Source organism: Hirundo rustica, chromosome 6 (genome assembly GCF_015227805.2).
Source record: "Hirundo rustica isolate bHirRus1 chromosome 6, bHirRus1.pri.v3, whole genome shotgun sequence".
NCBI classification, from domain to species: Eukaryota; Metazoa; Chordata; class Aves; order Passeriformes; family Hirundinidae; genus Hirundo; species Hirundo rustica.
Window position 1 is genome coordinate 27,893,209 of NC_053455.1, and position 15,330 is coordinate 27,908,538.

The following is a 15,330-nucleotide window of genomic DNA, read 5'->3' on the forward strand; positions in this document are numbered from 1 at the left end:
GACAGTCCCCTTGGGACTTCCATGTCCAAGCTTAATGAAATGCAAAAAATATACTGTATTATGATGAGCGAAATCAACTTATTTTTCTCTTTAAAGCCTTACATTTGTAATAAAAGGTATTACTAACACAGGTAAGACCTTATTAAAATGTACTTCTTTCCATGTAAACAAATATCTCTTCTAGTGCTGTATCTTCCTGTCTCTCTTGTAGTGAGTTCCAGGTAAAAGCATTGCCCCATGGGAAGCTCTGTAGAGGTTATCAGAGTAATGGATGCCCAGACAAACACAGTCCAGACAGTGCCTGCTCTGTAGATTACAGCAGCAGCCGTCTGTCCAGCCCAGACCAGCCCAATGAAGGTAAGATGCAAAGACATTATAAATGTATTTATACATGAGCTCTTAGTGAGCTTGCCTGAGGTCGCACTCCTGTTAGTCACACTGGTCCTGCTGTACAGATTCAGGAGCTTTTGAACAGGCACCTCAACTAAGGCACTGCAGAAGCAGGAGCTGGTGCACTTTTCTTCTTTCCTTATGCACCTTTGGCTTTCTCTTACTTTGCTAGCCAAGGATATGCAGGTTTATGATTTGTGAGATACGGTAGATTAGAGAATTACTGCACATAATTCTGACTGACTTTAACATTCTAGGTTTGATTTACCATCTTTGTTGATTTTTTTTTTTTTTTTTTTTTTTTTTTTTTTTACTTGGCTAATGTAACTCTGATTGAGTTTTTACAGCACTGAGTTTTTTGCCTTTTCCCAGATTCTGAAGGCACTGAGCCTCTAAGTGTAGACGGTGTCTCAGACCTGGAGGGAGAAGAAGGAGAGGAGGATGTGGGTACTAGCATGCCTGAGGGAGAAATTCCTCAGATACCTGATCAGGAAAAGTTCCTCAAGGAGCATTTTGGGACCCTGAGCAACACTGATGGAAAAGGTACATCTCTATGTTCAGTGCGGAGGCTTTGTAAGGTCACTCCTGATTTTTTCCTCTGTATAAACCAAAGTGGGCTACAAGTTCTGCTAGGTTTTTGTGGATGTGTGTATATGGGGAGAGGGAAAAAAAAGGAAAACTATGTAAGAGGCCTAAAGAAGAGTGACATCTGTTAACTTCATCGCCCTGTGTGTAAATTTGTGTGGGTGAGACTGGGCTCTGTGTCAGTTGCTGTTCCGTGTTGTCGCTGCAATCCTGAAGAGCTGTTAGCCCGCTCCCGCGCTGGTTTTTCCCGGCGTCACAGAAGGTATTGCTGCGCGTTCGCCCCCGCGGGTGACACGCAGTGGCCTCTAGTGGTGCATCAAGGCATAGCCAATGTCACAAAAGAAAAGGCTGAAATGCTGCGTGGAGAGAGAACAAGAGGAGACATCAGAGTGCCAGAGGAGCTGGTTTGTCTTTATCGACCAACTCCAGAACAAAGCATATCTCTTTAGAATTGAAAATGGTTGCAGGCAGCAATATCTATATGAGTTTTTTCGGGTTCTTTTGTTTTTCCTTTTGGTTTTTTTTTTATTTCTCTGATGGGTTTGATTTCTGCTTTATGCCACTGCCTCACAGACCTGCAGGCAGGATAGGACACAAAGGGAAGCAAAAAAGGAGGAGGCATACCCTTAGGGAGAGTAGCATCTTAAGGCAGAATAATCTAAGTAGAACACTAAAGGCGAGGGAAATATAATAATTTCATTCTCTGTGGCTTTAGCTTAAAAAAAATCCCCTTGGATATCAGGGAACATTCGGTAGTCTCTATGGTAAGAAAACATATATATGAGAATGTTCTGTAAACAAACTGCTCATTTTTCTTTCTCCTTTAACCAAAATTTTTAGGTGGCTCATGTAGGAATCTGGAAAGAACCGAAAACCTCAGCATTTCCTCTCGCTTTCTTTCCCAGTCCCCGGCTCTCAGGTATGTCTCTGCTTGTTTTAAGTCTTTCTTTCTCTCTATTTGTACTAATATGAGTAGGTCTCACACTAGGTCCTGGGTGAAAATAGTTGAACAAACTTCTGGCTTCGGTGTGCGTAGGAACAGCAAAGCGTTAGCACAGCACCTGGCAGGCTGTTTGCAGACTCTTGTGATTTGGGCAGGTTATCCTGGATCACTTTAGCTGTTCTATTTATTCTAATGTAACACTATTGTTTGTTATTTTTCCTCTTTCAGCAATGTTCTTAATTATTTCATGATTAATGCCTTAGTTGATTAAGTTGGAGGAATCACTAATAATCTTATTTACTCTTCTCTGTTTATGCTCTTTTTATTCTTTTGCATTTCATTCAGCTTGGACGATGAAAGTAGATTTGTCAACTTTTCCTTTGTTTTACAGTCCTTTCTTACTCAGCTTTGTTTCTCGGTCCCATGCCTTCACAGGGTGTTCTGGTGACTCACACAAAGCCCCACAGGGATATTATTCTTCCAAAAACCCCTCAACCCTAAAGCCCTCCAAAAGGCCTCTGCAAGCTCTTTTCCTTGATATTAAAAACAAAACAAAACAAAAACACTAACAAAACACATAAATTAAAAAAAAATAGTTCAATGCCTTTATTGATTTGGGTTCATTGCTGTTTAAAACAAATAAATACTCCTGTATTCCTCTAAAATGACAATTTAAAATCTTAGCTTAAAGGAATTTCATTATATAAGACTAAGCAGATTTGAATACATCTTCTAAGGTTCACCAGCTGTGTCCAGATTCAGTATGGTAGGGAAATTTTTTATTATAGTTTATTTTTGGTGTATTCAGCTGTTGCTGCTGTCAGGAGTGCCTCTTAGTCTGTCTCTTGTATGTTTGGGAAGAAAGCCAACGGTTAGCTATTGTGTAAAGCTTCTGGAGAGTTGCAGTGATGAGTGAAGGAAGTCCCTGGTGCTCTAGAGATGTAACAAGGGAGGTAGTTTTTGATTATAAAAAACTCTGGGCTTTTAATCTGTTCAGCTGCTTAAACATGCCAGATTGGAATTTACCAACTTTCTGAAGTAAGCCCACTGTGTTTGTCTGAAGTGGAGAGGAAGAGGAAATTAGGCTTTCCTCTTAAGGATACTGACCAGCTTTCCTAGTCATTATGCTTTCATAATGTCAGGAAAGCATATTTACTACCTCTTAGGGTTGTCTTAGAATTGAAAAGATTTAAATTTTATTAAGGTGAGTTGAGAGAAAAGACCTGACCTGACTTGGCCCAGTCTTTCCTATGCCTGGAACTTTTCCTTCTCTTTTGTCTTCACTTTTTACGGTGTCCTCCCTAGAAACAGCAACCCAATGCTATCTGTGATTGTACAGCCTATAGTCAAATGCCTGAAGATCAGAGCTTCCAGGCTGAGTAGAATTAAGTGGTATCACCTTAGGGCATTTTTGACTCAAAAAAGTCCAGACAGGGAGGGGCTCTTTAATCCAGAGAAACTTAATGCATGTTCCTGTCCATCCAGGGGGATATGCTTACTTGTTTTAACTGGGGTTTCTTTATTCTGTTCTTTAGACGATTGTCACTCTCTTCATCAAATCTGACACTGGATTCAAAGCCCATCGAGCCACCAAACCTGTTGAAAAATGACAGCAGCCATGTTGGTGATGCATCGGAGAACAGCCAGCTCCTAGAGAATGTAAATTCACATCGAGCTGTTTATGCGCAGAAAAAGCGCAGATCAGCTTTGGAGACCAGCAGAGTTGGTATGGCCCCTGGACGGGTTATTGCCTCCTTTCCAGAAGGCCCTGCGAATGCAGTCATGAGAAAGGCGCAGTCAGTGCATGACCTCGTGCACGAGGGTAAGGACACGCGTTGGAATGGTGGTATGAACCTGAGAATGAAACGGGGACGTCTGAGTGGAGGACTCAAATTAAGCTTGTCGTTCTGCGTTCTGAGCTACAGGCTTTACATGTCTTCTAACTCCTAGCCTGCCAAGGGAAAATATTTTTTAAATATTATTAATTAAAATGTTATTTAATATTTTTCATTTGTGATGCAGATGCTGGTAGTCTAATTATCAGTCTCTGATACTTGTTTCGCATCTGTGGAAGGAGCACAGGCAAGGGTGAAATGAAGTATTTGCAAAAATATCCACCCAAATTGCTGTGGGTGGTTCCTCCAAGCTAAGACTGAAGCTCCCCAGGCTGGGGAGGAGAGAAAGAGGGAAGAGACACAGTAATAAAGAGCTTATTGTATCCATGCCCACCGTGTGAAATAACTCTATTTTTGAAACAACCAGCTCAATAACCATTAATAAGTTCATTTAAAAAAAACCAAAACTCCCCTACCTGATCACCACAACAGCACATATAAGTTTTTGCCTGCTTCCTCTGGCCTCTCACTTAAGAGTCACAGTGGTCCGAGGTCTTCTGACCATACAGTTTAAGAACAAATCTCTCTCATGAGAAAAGCAGCATTGTCTTAGCAGGATGAGGGATGGGAAAAAAAGAAAGCAGCTGAGGCTTGGTGATACTAAGCTGAACTAGTGGTTATGTTTGTACACATCTCACAGGGGCTGAGCTGAGCTACATTAAATTCCGATGTAGGAATTCACTGCAGGCTCTTGTCTATTTTTGGTATGTTTGTCTGTTTAATTTTCACAGATAAGGGTCCAGGAGTGATATCCTCTGCCAAGCAGCGTCCTCAGACTCTTTTGGTGGTTGAGAAGGATCCCAGACCTAACAATTGCAGGGTGTTATCAGCCAGTATGTTGAAGATGGATGGATCTGGTGCTCTGCTGGCCAAAGATGTCAGGGCTGCAAAACCAAAGTCCTACATGAACCCCACAACCAGCTTCCGGGCTAAGATGTCAAGGAGCATATCTGTAGGGGAAAATCTGTACCTTGGTTGCTCCACTGAGATGTTGACTGATGGGAGGACTAGTCCTCCAGTGACAGAGAAGACACAATGTAGTTCCATACCAGATGCTGAGAAGATTAAGCTGCCAGTGAAAGAAAATGTTCCAGTGAAACCTGCACTCCAGCCAGTTGTAAACTGCTCATCTCCCAAGTCCTTCCACAGCAAGCTGGCATCGTCAAACCGAGCCCATCTGATTCTTGACATTCCCAAGCCATTGCCTGATAGACCCACACTGGCCTCCTTCTCACCCACTACCAAAACAAAAACCCTGCTTGAGCCACCGTCTCCACAGTCACCTGCTGGGGCCTCTAAAAAGAAACCCTCTTTTCCTGAGGTCCGAGCCTCCAAGAGGGAGAATCAAACTGCTGGGTCTCTGGTTCCTGGTAAAGAGATCCCAACAGGGCTTGCTAAGGAGAGCCCAGTGGATTATCCAGTCTCAAGGACAGATTGCCAGGATGAGCCGGGGGTCACTAGTCTAAAACTGAGGGAGGTGTCAGAGGGCCAGCACCTAAGGTCTCCTGAGAGCACACTGCCCAGGGGCAGGGAGCGGATCACCGGCATCGCCTGTGTGATCGACAGCCAACCTGGACTTTGCCCACTAGACCCCATCAGGCCGAGGTCTCCTACGTCTGTAACTGCCTCGGCACAGGTCTCAGGTGTGCATGGATACCCAACTCTTATCTTCCCCCTTCTGTCTCCTGTCTTTGTGAACCGCCTCACGATCCCATCACATTTCTTTACGTCCAGCTTCTGGCCTGTCTCGTCCTGTCTGCACCTGTCTCGTTCCATAAACCATCCCCTCAATGGTGAGACACTTCTTCAATCTAACATCTTTTTCTCAGTCTTTAGTTTCCATTTCCTCTGGATCTTATGTCTGACAGTCCTTCTTAGCTGAATGTTTTGTGGATCTCAGAACTGTCATGTTTTTAGCTGTAGAATTACCTCTAGGGCCTCAAACCTCTTTGTGGTCAATGCTAAAGGCTGATAAGCTGGGAATTCCCTGGAGTGTGTACGTCATGTCCCCCACCCTCCTCTTGGAGCATGTTTGGTCAGCAAATGAAGGTGCAGGCCAACATGTGCTAACAGAACCAAGCAAGCACAGATAATACTGACAGTGAAGTTATGTCAGGCAGCTCAAACTTTCCTATGTTAATATGCAAGTGTGCAGGGTCCAGAAGGGTTTGCATACAATTTTCTCCCGTGAGATAAAGCTGATGGAGGTGAGCTCCTTGCTCTAGCTACCTGTGAGAGCAAGCAGGTCTTTGTGCTGTTATCACTCTGCTTTGAGGACATGTCTGCAAATTGAATATGCAGTGCATGTGCAGGGTTTGAACATAAAAAAAAGTGGGTTAATTTTTGAATTATTTCTAGTTTGGAGAAAAAGGTACAAGATGAAAAACTTTCCTGCTGAAAACAACTCTAAGATCTGCTACAGGCCTCAATTTAAGGTAATTCAATCAAATGAAAACGAGCAGATAAGTTCAAATTGAAGCAGAAATCCTGCCCTCCAAGGCAGGAAAACCTCCAGTGGCACAGTCTGTGGCACTGTTTAGTCCCACATCATCTCCTGAGGTTTTTCTTAAGTGTCACAATCTGAAAGGAAATACATCTTTTTGAGTTGTGCATTAGAAAGCTGGATGTTAACAGCTGCACTTGTACCTTAAGGGGCTATACAGTTTTTTACCCCTTTTGTTATGTTGTTCTTACTCATATCTGAGAAAGGATAGCTCTGTAATCCTGTGATCAGTTACCTTCTGCGGTGCCAGGCTGTTGCACCATTCATCGGAGTGGTTAAGCACAGTATTTCTGCACCAAGGCACTGCAGAAGGTTTGATCTGGTTTTGATGCACTGTTATTTTTCTTTTTACATTTCTAGAGGGATCATACACCTTAAGATTGAAGCACTATTATGTAAAATAGGAAATACGATGTTTTGTCTAAGGCACCTGCATCATACCATAGCTGCTCTGAAGAACAGTGAGTGCATCTGAAATTTTCAGACCCTCCCCCTACAGGGGTGAGGTTTCTTCCACCACCAGATGCAGCCTGAAGGTGTGGAATCATATTCTACAGCAGAATTGTAGTTCTCTGTACCCTTCAGGCTGAGTTTTCTCTTCTAGATTCATGAATCAGGCTACATAGCAAATGGGTTTTGGTCAGAATTTTTTTTGCAGAATTAACACAGGTAGCACAAAGAAAGAACAAAGTTTTTTTAAGTATTGATTTTTTTTTTAACAACTCCCAAGATTATGGGAGTTGTTAAAGATTATGCTGTAGCATGCTGACAGCATATTTAACAACATCCTTTAGTGAGTTAGAATGATATAACACTGTGGATCCCAATTTTTTTTTTCCCCTCTCAGTAGGTAGCTGTCAGCCTTAAGCATCTTGCAGACCACATTTCCCAAATTTTAATGGTAGATGCTGGAAAAGCTGTTTAGATCCAAATTGGCTATCTCTGTGAACAACTTACTGTGGCTTCTGGGAATCACAATATGACAGTTTAGATTAAAACTGTAGGGTTGATAGAGAACTTGTTCTGCTTCTGACTTGCACTGTTACTTTGGGTTTCCACCTAATTTTTCTGTCCTTCCATTTCCTGCTTGTATAACAGCTGCAAATAAAGAGACTTAATTTTTCTTGTTAAAGCATTTTGACATCTACAGTTAAAATTCTGTAGATGTGCTGAATACTGTTGCTGTGTTTAATATTCTCTGCTAGTTTCTGAAGAGCTCTGCTCTGCACACCCAAGAGACAGAAAATGCCTGTTACTTAAGCATTTATATTAGGTTTTGTGACCTTTCTCCTGATTGGCACCTCCCAGAGATGGAGACCAGCATAAAAACAATGATCACAGAAATCCAGAAATGATCATGAGAAGAAACAGCTGGGTTTCAAACATAAAAAGGGAAGGAGGGGGACAGAAAGCAAGAATCTTGGATTGCACTGAAGGCCACTCTGCTCAGACTTCATGGGTGATTTAGGATCAAAGAATGCAGATGGAAGGATTTGTTCATGCCCCTTTGTTCTTTGTAGATGTTTTTGTTTGTGTATAAGTAGATTTTTTTCCTAGCTATATTTGTTTGTGCATCGTCTAGATGTATTCATAAAATTAGCTCAGGTCCTCTCCAGTCGGTTCAAAGATGGTGTTCTTGGAATTGCAGAAATTACAGTGCTAATGTGACAACATTTGGGGGTTTGGGTAACTAAAGAAAGTCAAATGTCCTTTGTCCAGGCCTTTGAAAATTGAAGATTGTGTTTGTGTGTCAATGTCTTTGTTCATGGTTCATGTCTAACTCGTGAAAGTTATGTTTATTGTATAAAGATTGCAGGTCTTCAACTCATATTTTGGAGACAGTATCTGGTGGGGACAGGCAGAAGATGCTGTCCTTCAGTTGCTTGCTTTTGTTTTTCAGTTTTGGATTATGGTGTATTAGCAGTGTGTGTCATGGGTTGCTCAGCAATGCAATTCTGTTGTGATTGAGTTTGCTTGTCACAACTCTTCTGGACCTCAGTCCTCACTAGAGAACACTGCAATAATTCAGTGTAATCTATCATCCTCTGTGCTTTAGTAATGCACTGTGCAGAAAGATGCGTGAGGGGGAGCTTGTAGATTTCTAACTAGGTAGAAGCTAAAGTTAGAGGCTCCTTGAATCAGTCCCTCTTGCCACTGGAAGCCCTCATACAAACATGGCTTTAATTGTAATTGGAAATCACAGGGATTATCTGTGACTGTAACATAAAATATGCAATCTGAGGAAGAACATTGCTGACTTTGGGGAGTCTAAAGATTGAAAAAATAGGGGTGTTTGAAGCAAGCAGCATTTCTAGTTAGTATGAAGGAAAGCTCATATGGAATGTGCCTATTTAATAATTTGCTCAAACCAGCCCTAAAAATTGAATGACAAGTTGTGTGTGCGTGGTCTTTCAGATACACGTTGAAAAACCTCTTTTCTTACCAGCTTATGAGGTTGTGGGTAGTGGAGCGTCTGTGCCGTAACTTGTGCTTTTATGTTTTCCTCCCTCCAGAATCGGGCATCAGCATAGAGCAGTGTGAGCACGTGGTGTCCGAGCTCCAGGACAGCATGCGCAGAGCCCTTCGCCTTTACCGCAGGGTGAGTGACCTCACACACGGGCTCCGGCACCGTAGCTGGCCTTTACAGCCCACGGACATCTTACACAGAATGGGAGTGCTTGCTGCCTCAAGGTGTTCTCTTGACTGTGTGTTCAGTGACACAAGCTGCCTCACTGTTCATTTGAGTGCACCTTCAACTTGAACCAGGGATGCAGGAGCTCCTGATTTCCAGCGCTTGGATTTTCCAATGGTTTGCTGTGGTACTCTGAGCAAATTAATTAAGTTTTCAGTCTGTTTAGCCTATCTGTAAACTGAAGATAACAGTATGCTCTTTTTCAAAGGGGCATTAGGAAATTAATTAATGGGTATACAGTGTTTCAGGGATATTTCATATCATAGGAGTTTTGAGTTTTATTATCCCCATCTGTTCTTTGTCTTTGAACCCTGGGAAAAGGATTAGTAAAATGTGGGGTACCATGGGAATCCAGCTGTGGAAAGAACATGCAGCTGTTAGCCTGTTCCTCTCACCAGAGACCAGCTCAGAACAGAGCTACGAGCTACATGCAGAGCAATATAATAGCTCTTTGTTTCTTTGCTTAGTACTGGTCTGTCAAGTCTCCTGCAATGAGTGTGAGACTGATGGTGAGCATCTGCCACATGGTCCTCTGCAGCTCTGGCCACAGTTACTTACATTAGCTCTCTGACCTTGCTCTGTTCCCGGGACCAGCTGCCTTTGGCAGACAGGAGGGACAGGAGACTGTGGCCCTGTGCAGCAGCTGGGAAACACAGTACCTCCTTAAGTCCACCATAAGGGGAAAACGACGCAAAAATGTGCTTCCCATCTCTGTCCTGTTGGAGCAATGCCTCTGGATTTTGTGCAACTAGGGAGTGTTGGATGCATGTCCTTCCATCTATCTAATTGGGCAGTCTCCAGTGTTGAAGAAAAGTAGACTTGATTGATCTGCAAATCTTTATGGCTTCACTTCCCTAAAGGGCTAAGATTGTTTACCTGATGCTCTACCTAAATCCCAATGCATTCTTTTTTTTCACCTCCTCTTTGTTTTCAGGTCTTAAACGACACGGAATCTTCTAGCGACAAAGATAAAATAGCAGGCCTGCTGACAGAAACATTCTCCTCAATGAAGAAAGAATTGGACTCTCTGAAGGATGCAGAAGAGCTTCCAAAAGACAAGGAGGCACTGGTGAAGCCACAAGATAACACTGGCCCACTGAATGAGGGAGGTGGTGCCAATCTACCGAGTCCCAAGAGTCTGGGAGATGAGCAGACACTAGCTTTGTTGGAACAGTACTCGGAGCTGTTGCTGCAAGCTGTGGAACGACGCATGGACAAAAAACTCTAAGAGGGGTGGCTTTCAGGTGTTTGTGAATACACAGAAATAATTGCAAGAAGAGGACCACAGAGAGAGCTTCAGACCAATGCTACCATCAGCTGGTCTAGGGCTGGTGGAGATTCCTTTATAAATTGATTTCCTCAGGCTCCGACAACTGACTTGTTCCAATTCTTAGCAATGTGCTGGCCACAGTTTTAATATTTGTTTCCTAACGTTCTTCAACTTCCTGTCTCTAAACAAAGTCTTGAAAGTGGAGTTTGGAGAAATTGCCTTGAAATTTCTTCATAGCCAGGAGGTCAGGATGTTTGACACCTAAAAATACAAAGAAAATCCAGTTTATACAAGAAATTCTGAATTGCTGACTAAAAGCAAAGGAGTCCATGTGAAGGCAATCCCTTCTTCTCCAAGACTTCATGAGGTTCAAGAATCAGACTTTTTATGGGTTTATTTATTAATTTATTTCTCTTGACTGTTGCTCCATGCCACGTTTGTGGCTGTTATCTTTGTCCTTTAAAAAAAACCTGTCAATCCCTTTGCCATATCCCAGCGAGAAACAATCTCTGTATTATAAATCCCCAACAGGGAGACAGGCTGGAGTGTCTGTGCAATTAATGAACTGTTCTCTGCTTAGATCTTGTCTTGCTGTTCTTGCTTTTCCTGCCTTAGTTTTGTTCCCTGCAGTAATCCTGCTGTTGTTATGACAACCCTGTCTGCTTTCCTATTGTGTCAAGACAGTCCCCACACTATTTTATCTGCATTCACCTCCAGGGAAAGGCTCTGTATCCCTTGGGCCATGGTTTGGAGATTACTTTATGAATTCATTAGGTGTATTTTTGATCTGAAATTTGAATACTTCAGACTGGGTTTTCTGCAAACATGTTAAAAATTGGATTTAGATACAATACAGAAGTTTGTTTCAGCCACCTTTTGTGATTAGGAATTGGAAACTGATTTTGATGTTATGATTTATTTGTGGAGAAGTGACACAGAAAAGCTGGTTTCCATCTCTTATAGTGTAACTCTGGGTTTGAGATATCTTCAGTGCCATGGCTCATCTGTGTCATTTGTTCATTTAATTGTGATAGGAAAATGTTTTCTCCTTGCCTTTTTTGGAAAACAGAGTATTTGCATCCCAAGAAAGCTGGGTTTCTCTTACCTTTCATAAAGCTATTTCAAATCCCCTCAGAGAATTATTTCCTAAGAACTTCAAGTGATATATTTTGGGGTGTGATTACCACAATTTCCCCTGCCTCTAGCCTCTTTGCTTTTCATGAATTTCGGGTCTGAGAAACAGAATCTTCTCTTCTTGCATTCGTATGTGCAATATTCTTCTTGCCCTGTGGAGCTTCTCTAAACCCATGCTAACTTGTGTCTGTTGTGGCTTAAGATTGTCCAGTGATATTTTTTAGGTCAATGATATAAGCTAAGAAAAAAAAAATTTAAACCAATGAAATTCTTCAGCACCTTCCCCCTTACTCCCACTCCTTTCAACAGTAGGGGCAAATACTCAAAGTATTTATTCCTGCCATCTCCAGTCTGTCTTACATTTATTTTAAGGCAGAGCAGCGTAATCCCAGTTCATAAAACTAATGCAAGCAACAAGAATTTGGTGCGAGAGAGACTGCTAGTATCTGTGGGAGTCAGTCAGAGGCAGCCAGATTGCATCACTTGGCTGCAGAGGTTACAGGGTGTAAGCAGTTTTCTTTCATTTTACTGTCCTGGCTGCTGTCTCTCTGAAACCCTGTGGCACTTGGAAGTGTGGTCTGTTGACTTCTCTGTCTTTCTGTGACTGCAGATATGCAGTGCAGCCTTTTTCCTGCTGATCTGGCCGGACTGGCACAGGACAACCTGTTTCTCCTGAGTAACTCTAGGGCTGAATAATCTGCAGTTCTGTCACTCCCCTAACAGGTTTGCTGCCTGATCATTGCTGAGTGCTTCAGGACATGGCAGTATGGGGAACACTTTGAGAGCTTTCCAGATGCTTCTGCCTGTAATTGAAATCTGCCTAATTGTGTTTCAGGTGTCCTTGCTAACCTTTCCTTCCATGGGCTTGTACTGAAACTTTAAAGGGGTTATTTTCTTGTCTTGTCTCTGTACTGTATTGTGCTGAATCAGCTGGTGTGCTCAGCCCCGTGGGCAGCTTCTCTTGCACAGACAGGTTTTGCAAAGGAAGACAAGTTGGAAACCAGAGAGGAAATTTCTGGCAGTTTCTCAGAGTGAGCTGGAGATGCTGCAAGTGGAATGTGTGATAACAGTCAAGTTGGGTCTGTGATGGGAGTTAGTGTGGGTCAAGCTTGCTTCTGAGGTGATCGGTTCCTCCACTTTCAGACTGTGAACATATGTCCTAGTATACAGGAAATTTCTTGCTCTACTGGGGCCACAAGACACTCAGGAAAAATAGCAGTTCCTTGAACCCAGGTATATTTTGGTACTGTGATAATGGTTTGAGGGTCCTTTATATTACTTCCTTGTGCAATTTTTTACCATTTTATTGTTTAAACATTGCGATAGTGACAAAAAAGGTCAGAGATGATACAGAAGACCAGTGGCAAGAATGGAATTACCATGAAGGTAAAGGGCAACAACCAGCAAAGCTGGCATAGAGGTATGAAACAAAGCTCCTTGGAAATAAGCTGTGTGAAGCAAATCTGATTTTTAGGCTGATCAGAGTGGGTTTTGTTTCTTGGAATAGACTTTACTTGGGGTCATGGCTGTATGCAGGAAACCAGAGGTAAAATCTGATCAGAATGATGGCAAGGAAAGTATTGGGCAAGTAGATCAGTTGGAGAATGATTGTGTAATTTAAAATAAATTTAGAATAGTATATGTAGAGACTCAGGAAAACAGAGTAGAAGTAGGTCTTGGTCTGAAGAACACCATTTGGCCAATACCTGTGAATGATGCAATACCAAAAGGCTTTGGGAAAGTAGGTATAGGACATGGAGATGGTGTTCTGTAATTGAAGGATGAATTGGAAGGAGTTTGTTTTTAAGTATGTTCTATTGAGCCTCTTGCTTCTTCTCTTGTTGCTCTCTAAGCAACTATTTTTTTTTTCCTTAAATGGCAAAGTCATGAGCTGCTGGTTCGAGGCTTTGATGTTTTGAATTGTTTAGAAGCCCAGTAAAGGAGACACTGGTGCCCAAGTTTGTTGCTGAGAGGGGTGAGGAGATAGTGTTGCTCTTTATAATTTAAGGCTGATCCAACTAATCCTTCCCTCCTAACTTCCTATTGCTGGCAGTAGGAAATATTACTAAAACCTCTAGTTTACAAAACAAAAAGAGCATAAATGCATTGCATTTGCACCTTGTGAACATGTTTCACTGCAGGCTGTCCATTGGGCCAGGTAGAGAAATAATGAATGGCAACTGCCTGGGAAGTGAAGAGGCTTGTCAGAGGAGGTAATAAATTTGAGTCTCTCCCTCTTACTGGTTTGTGATCCCTCTTACTGGTTTGTGTGGGTGTTAGCATAGGCACCTGCACAGCAAGGTACCTGTATTAAGATAATTGTTTAACACAAAGCCTGAAAAAATAATTTGGACCTACCTATCCTCTTTACATATATTTCCCTCCCTTCAACCCAACATTCCTGGTCAAAATGAGAAATTTTAGGGTTTTTTTCCATCTTGCAAATTGTACTTTGCCTGTGGAACCCCTCAGTTTGTTTCAGGCCTCCCTTGAACTGGGACAGTAGGAAGGGCTGCAACCTGAAAGGGCAGAAACTGTTGTACTTCCTGCTGCCGACAGGTAGCACCTTCCTCCTCCCCATCCCTCAGCAGCACCCAGGAGCTGTGTGCATGGGAGTCCACCTTTCTTCCACCTCCTCTCTCAGGTTGTCCTCTCCTTTCCATGAGACCTCCCAGGGGATGACTGGGGCATGGCCTTACAGCAGCCCCCTCCCCAGACTCCCCGTTTTGCAAACTTCATCAGGACTCAGAGGAATTGAGACGTTTCTTTCTGGGAGTAGAAACATACCAACTTAATTTTTTAATAAGAACGAATATGTATATAATTATATATATTAAAAAAATTGAAATGCAGGTATTTAAACACCCTTGGTAAATTCATGCATGTATACAGCGTCTTTCCCCCAGCCCGTTGGATGTGTAGCATCCCGGACACTAAATGACAAACACCTCATTGAAATGATAGACAGGTCTTCTAGCAGCCCCCCCGAGAGAGCAGGCAGTTCCTTCTCTGGGCGAGTCCGGCGTGTCCCATGTTTCGGACCGTGCTTGTGAATGACACGGGGCGGCGGGGGCTGCGTTCGTGTCACTCGGGGGACACGCGCGGGGCAGCCGCCTTCGGAACAAGCCATGTCCGCCCCGCGCTGCGGGCAGGCGCCTCCGCACCCCTGTTCCCCTGTCCTGCACTGCCCTTTTCCTTCGCTCCTTTGAAAGGCAAACAAAACCCTTCCTGCTTTATTTATAAATGCGTGTTTTTATACTTTTGGCTTTAGGTGAAATAAGATAATACATTGTCTTTTTTTAATTATTATTTGGTAAAAGAATTAAAAAATCCGTTTGTTAGGGAGTTTTTTGGGGGTTTCTTTTTTTTTTTTTTTTTTTTTTTTTTTTTTTTTTTTTTTTTTTTTTTTTTTTTTTTTTTTTTTTTTTTTTTTTTTTTTTTTTTTTTTTTTTTTTTTTTTCCTTCACTGTGAGGCTCCCCCGGGAGCTGTTTTTAACTCTGTATCCATTTGTACTTCGTGTCTTAAACCGTTGAAATAAAACCGTGACCGTTTGTTACCGAGCTGCGCGATTGACTCGGGAGCCGCGCCCGCGGTTCGTTTTCCGGGGGCAGGGCCGGGCGGGGATAGGGGCGGGAGCGGGCGGGGCCGCCTCCTGAGGCCGGGCCGTGCATGGCGGAGGGCGCGGCGCTGCGGGCCGTCAGGGGCTGCCTGGCCGCCTTCCCGAGGGAGGCCCGCGGTGAGCGCCGGAGCGCGGGGCGGGGCGGGGGAGGCCGCGGGGACCCCGCCCGGGGCGGCGGCGGTGCTGGGCAGGCTCCGCCGCCTCCCCGGGGCCCGGCCCGCCCGGTGCTGCCGGCGTGGTGGTTCCGAGGTCCAGGTGAAGCAGAAAGGCCGCCGCAAAGAGAAAGGGAAACTCGAGA

The 15,330-nt window shown here is 43.3% G+C and overlaps 2 protein-coding genes across 3 annotated transcripts in view; both read left to right on the plus strand.

The window, feature by feature from the left end:
* MAPKBP1 (mitogen-activated protein kinase binding protein 1) overlaps positions 1-14,763 on the plus strand; it is a 100,444-nt gene extending 85,681 nt beyond the window's left edge. The window contains exons 25-31 of one of the 2 annotated variants that reach the window (XM_040066560.2): positions 212-357; positions 763-933; positions 1,816-1,894; positions 3,454-3,740; positions 4,545-5,456; positions 8,830-8,915; positions 9,943-14,763. In XM_040066560.2, coding sequence (XP_039922494.1) covers positions 212-357; positions 763-933; positions 1,816-1,894; positions 3,454-3,740; positions 4,545-5,456; positions 8,830-8,915; positions 9,943-10,236 — 1,975 coding nt within the window. In that variant the 3' untranslated portion in view covers positions 10,237-14,763. Of the gene's footprint in view, positions 1-211; positions 358-762; positions 934-1,815; positions 1,895-3,453; positions 3,741-4,544; positions 5,607-8,829; positions 8,916-9,942 lie in introns of both variants that reach the window. The other variant, XM_040066559.2, reaches the window with a different exon arrangement.
* A 318-nt stretch (positions 14,764-15,081) lies between these two features.
* LOC120753635 (uncharacterized) overlaps positions 15,082-15,330 on the plus strand; it is a 66,831-nt gene continuing 66,582 nt past the window's right edge. Inside the window, exon 1 of the mRNA XM_058420900.1 lies at positions 15,082-15,149. Coding sequence (XP_058276883.1) covers positions 15,083-15,149 — 67 coding nt within the window. The 5' untranslated portion in view covers position 15,082. The remainder of the gene's footprint in view (positions 15,150-15,330) is intronic.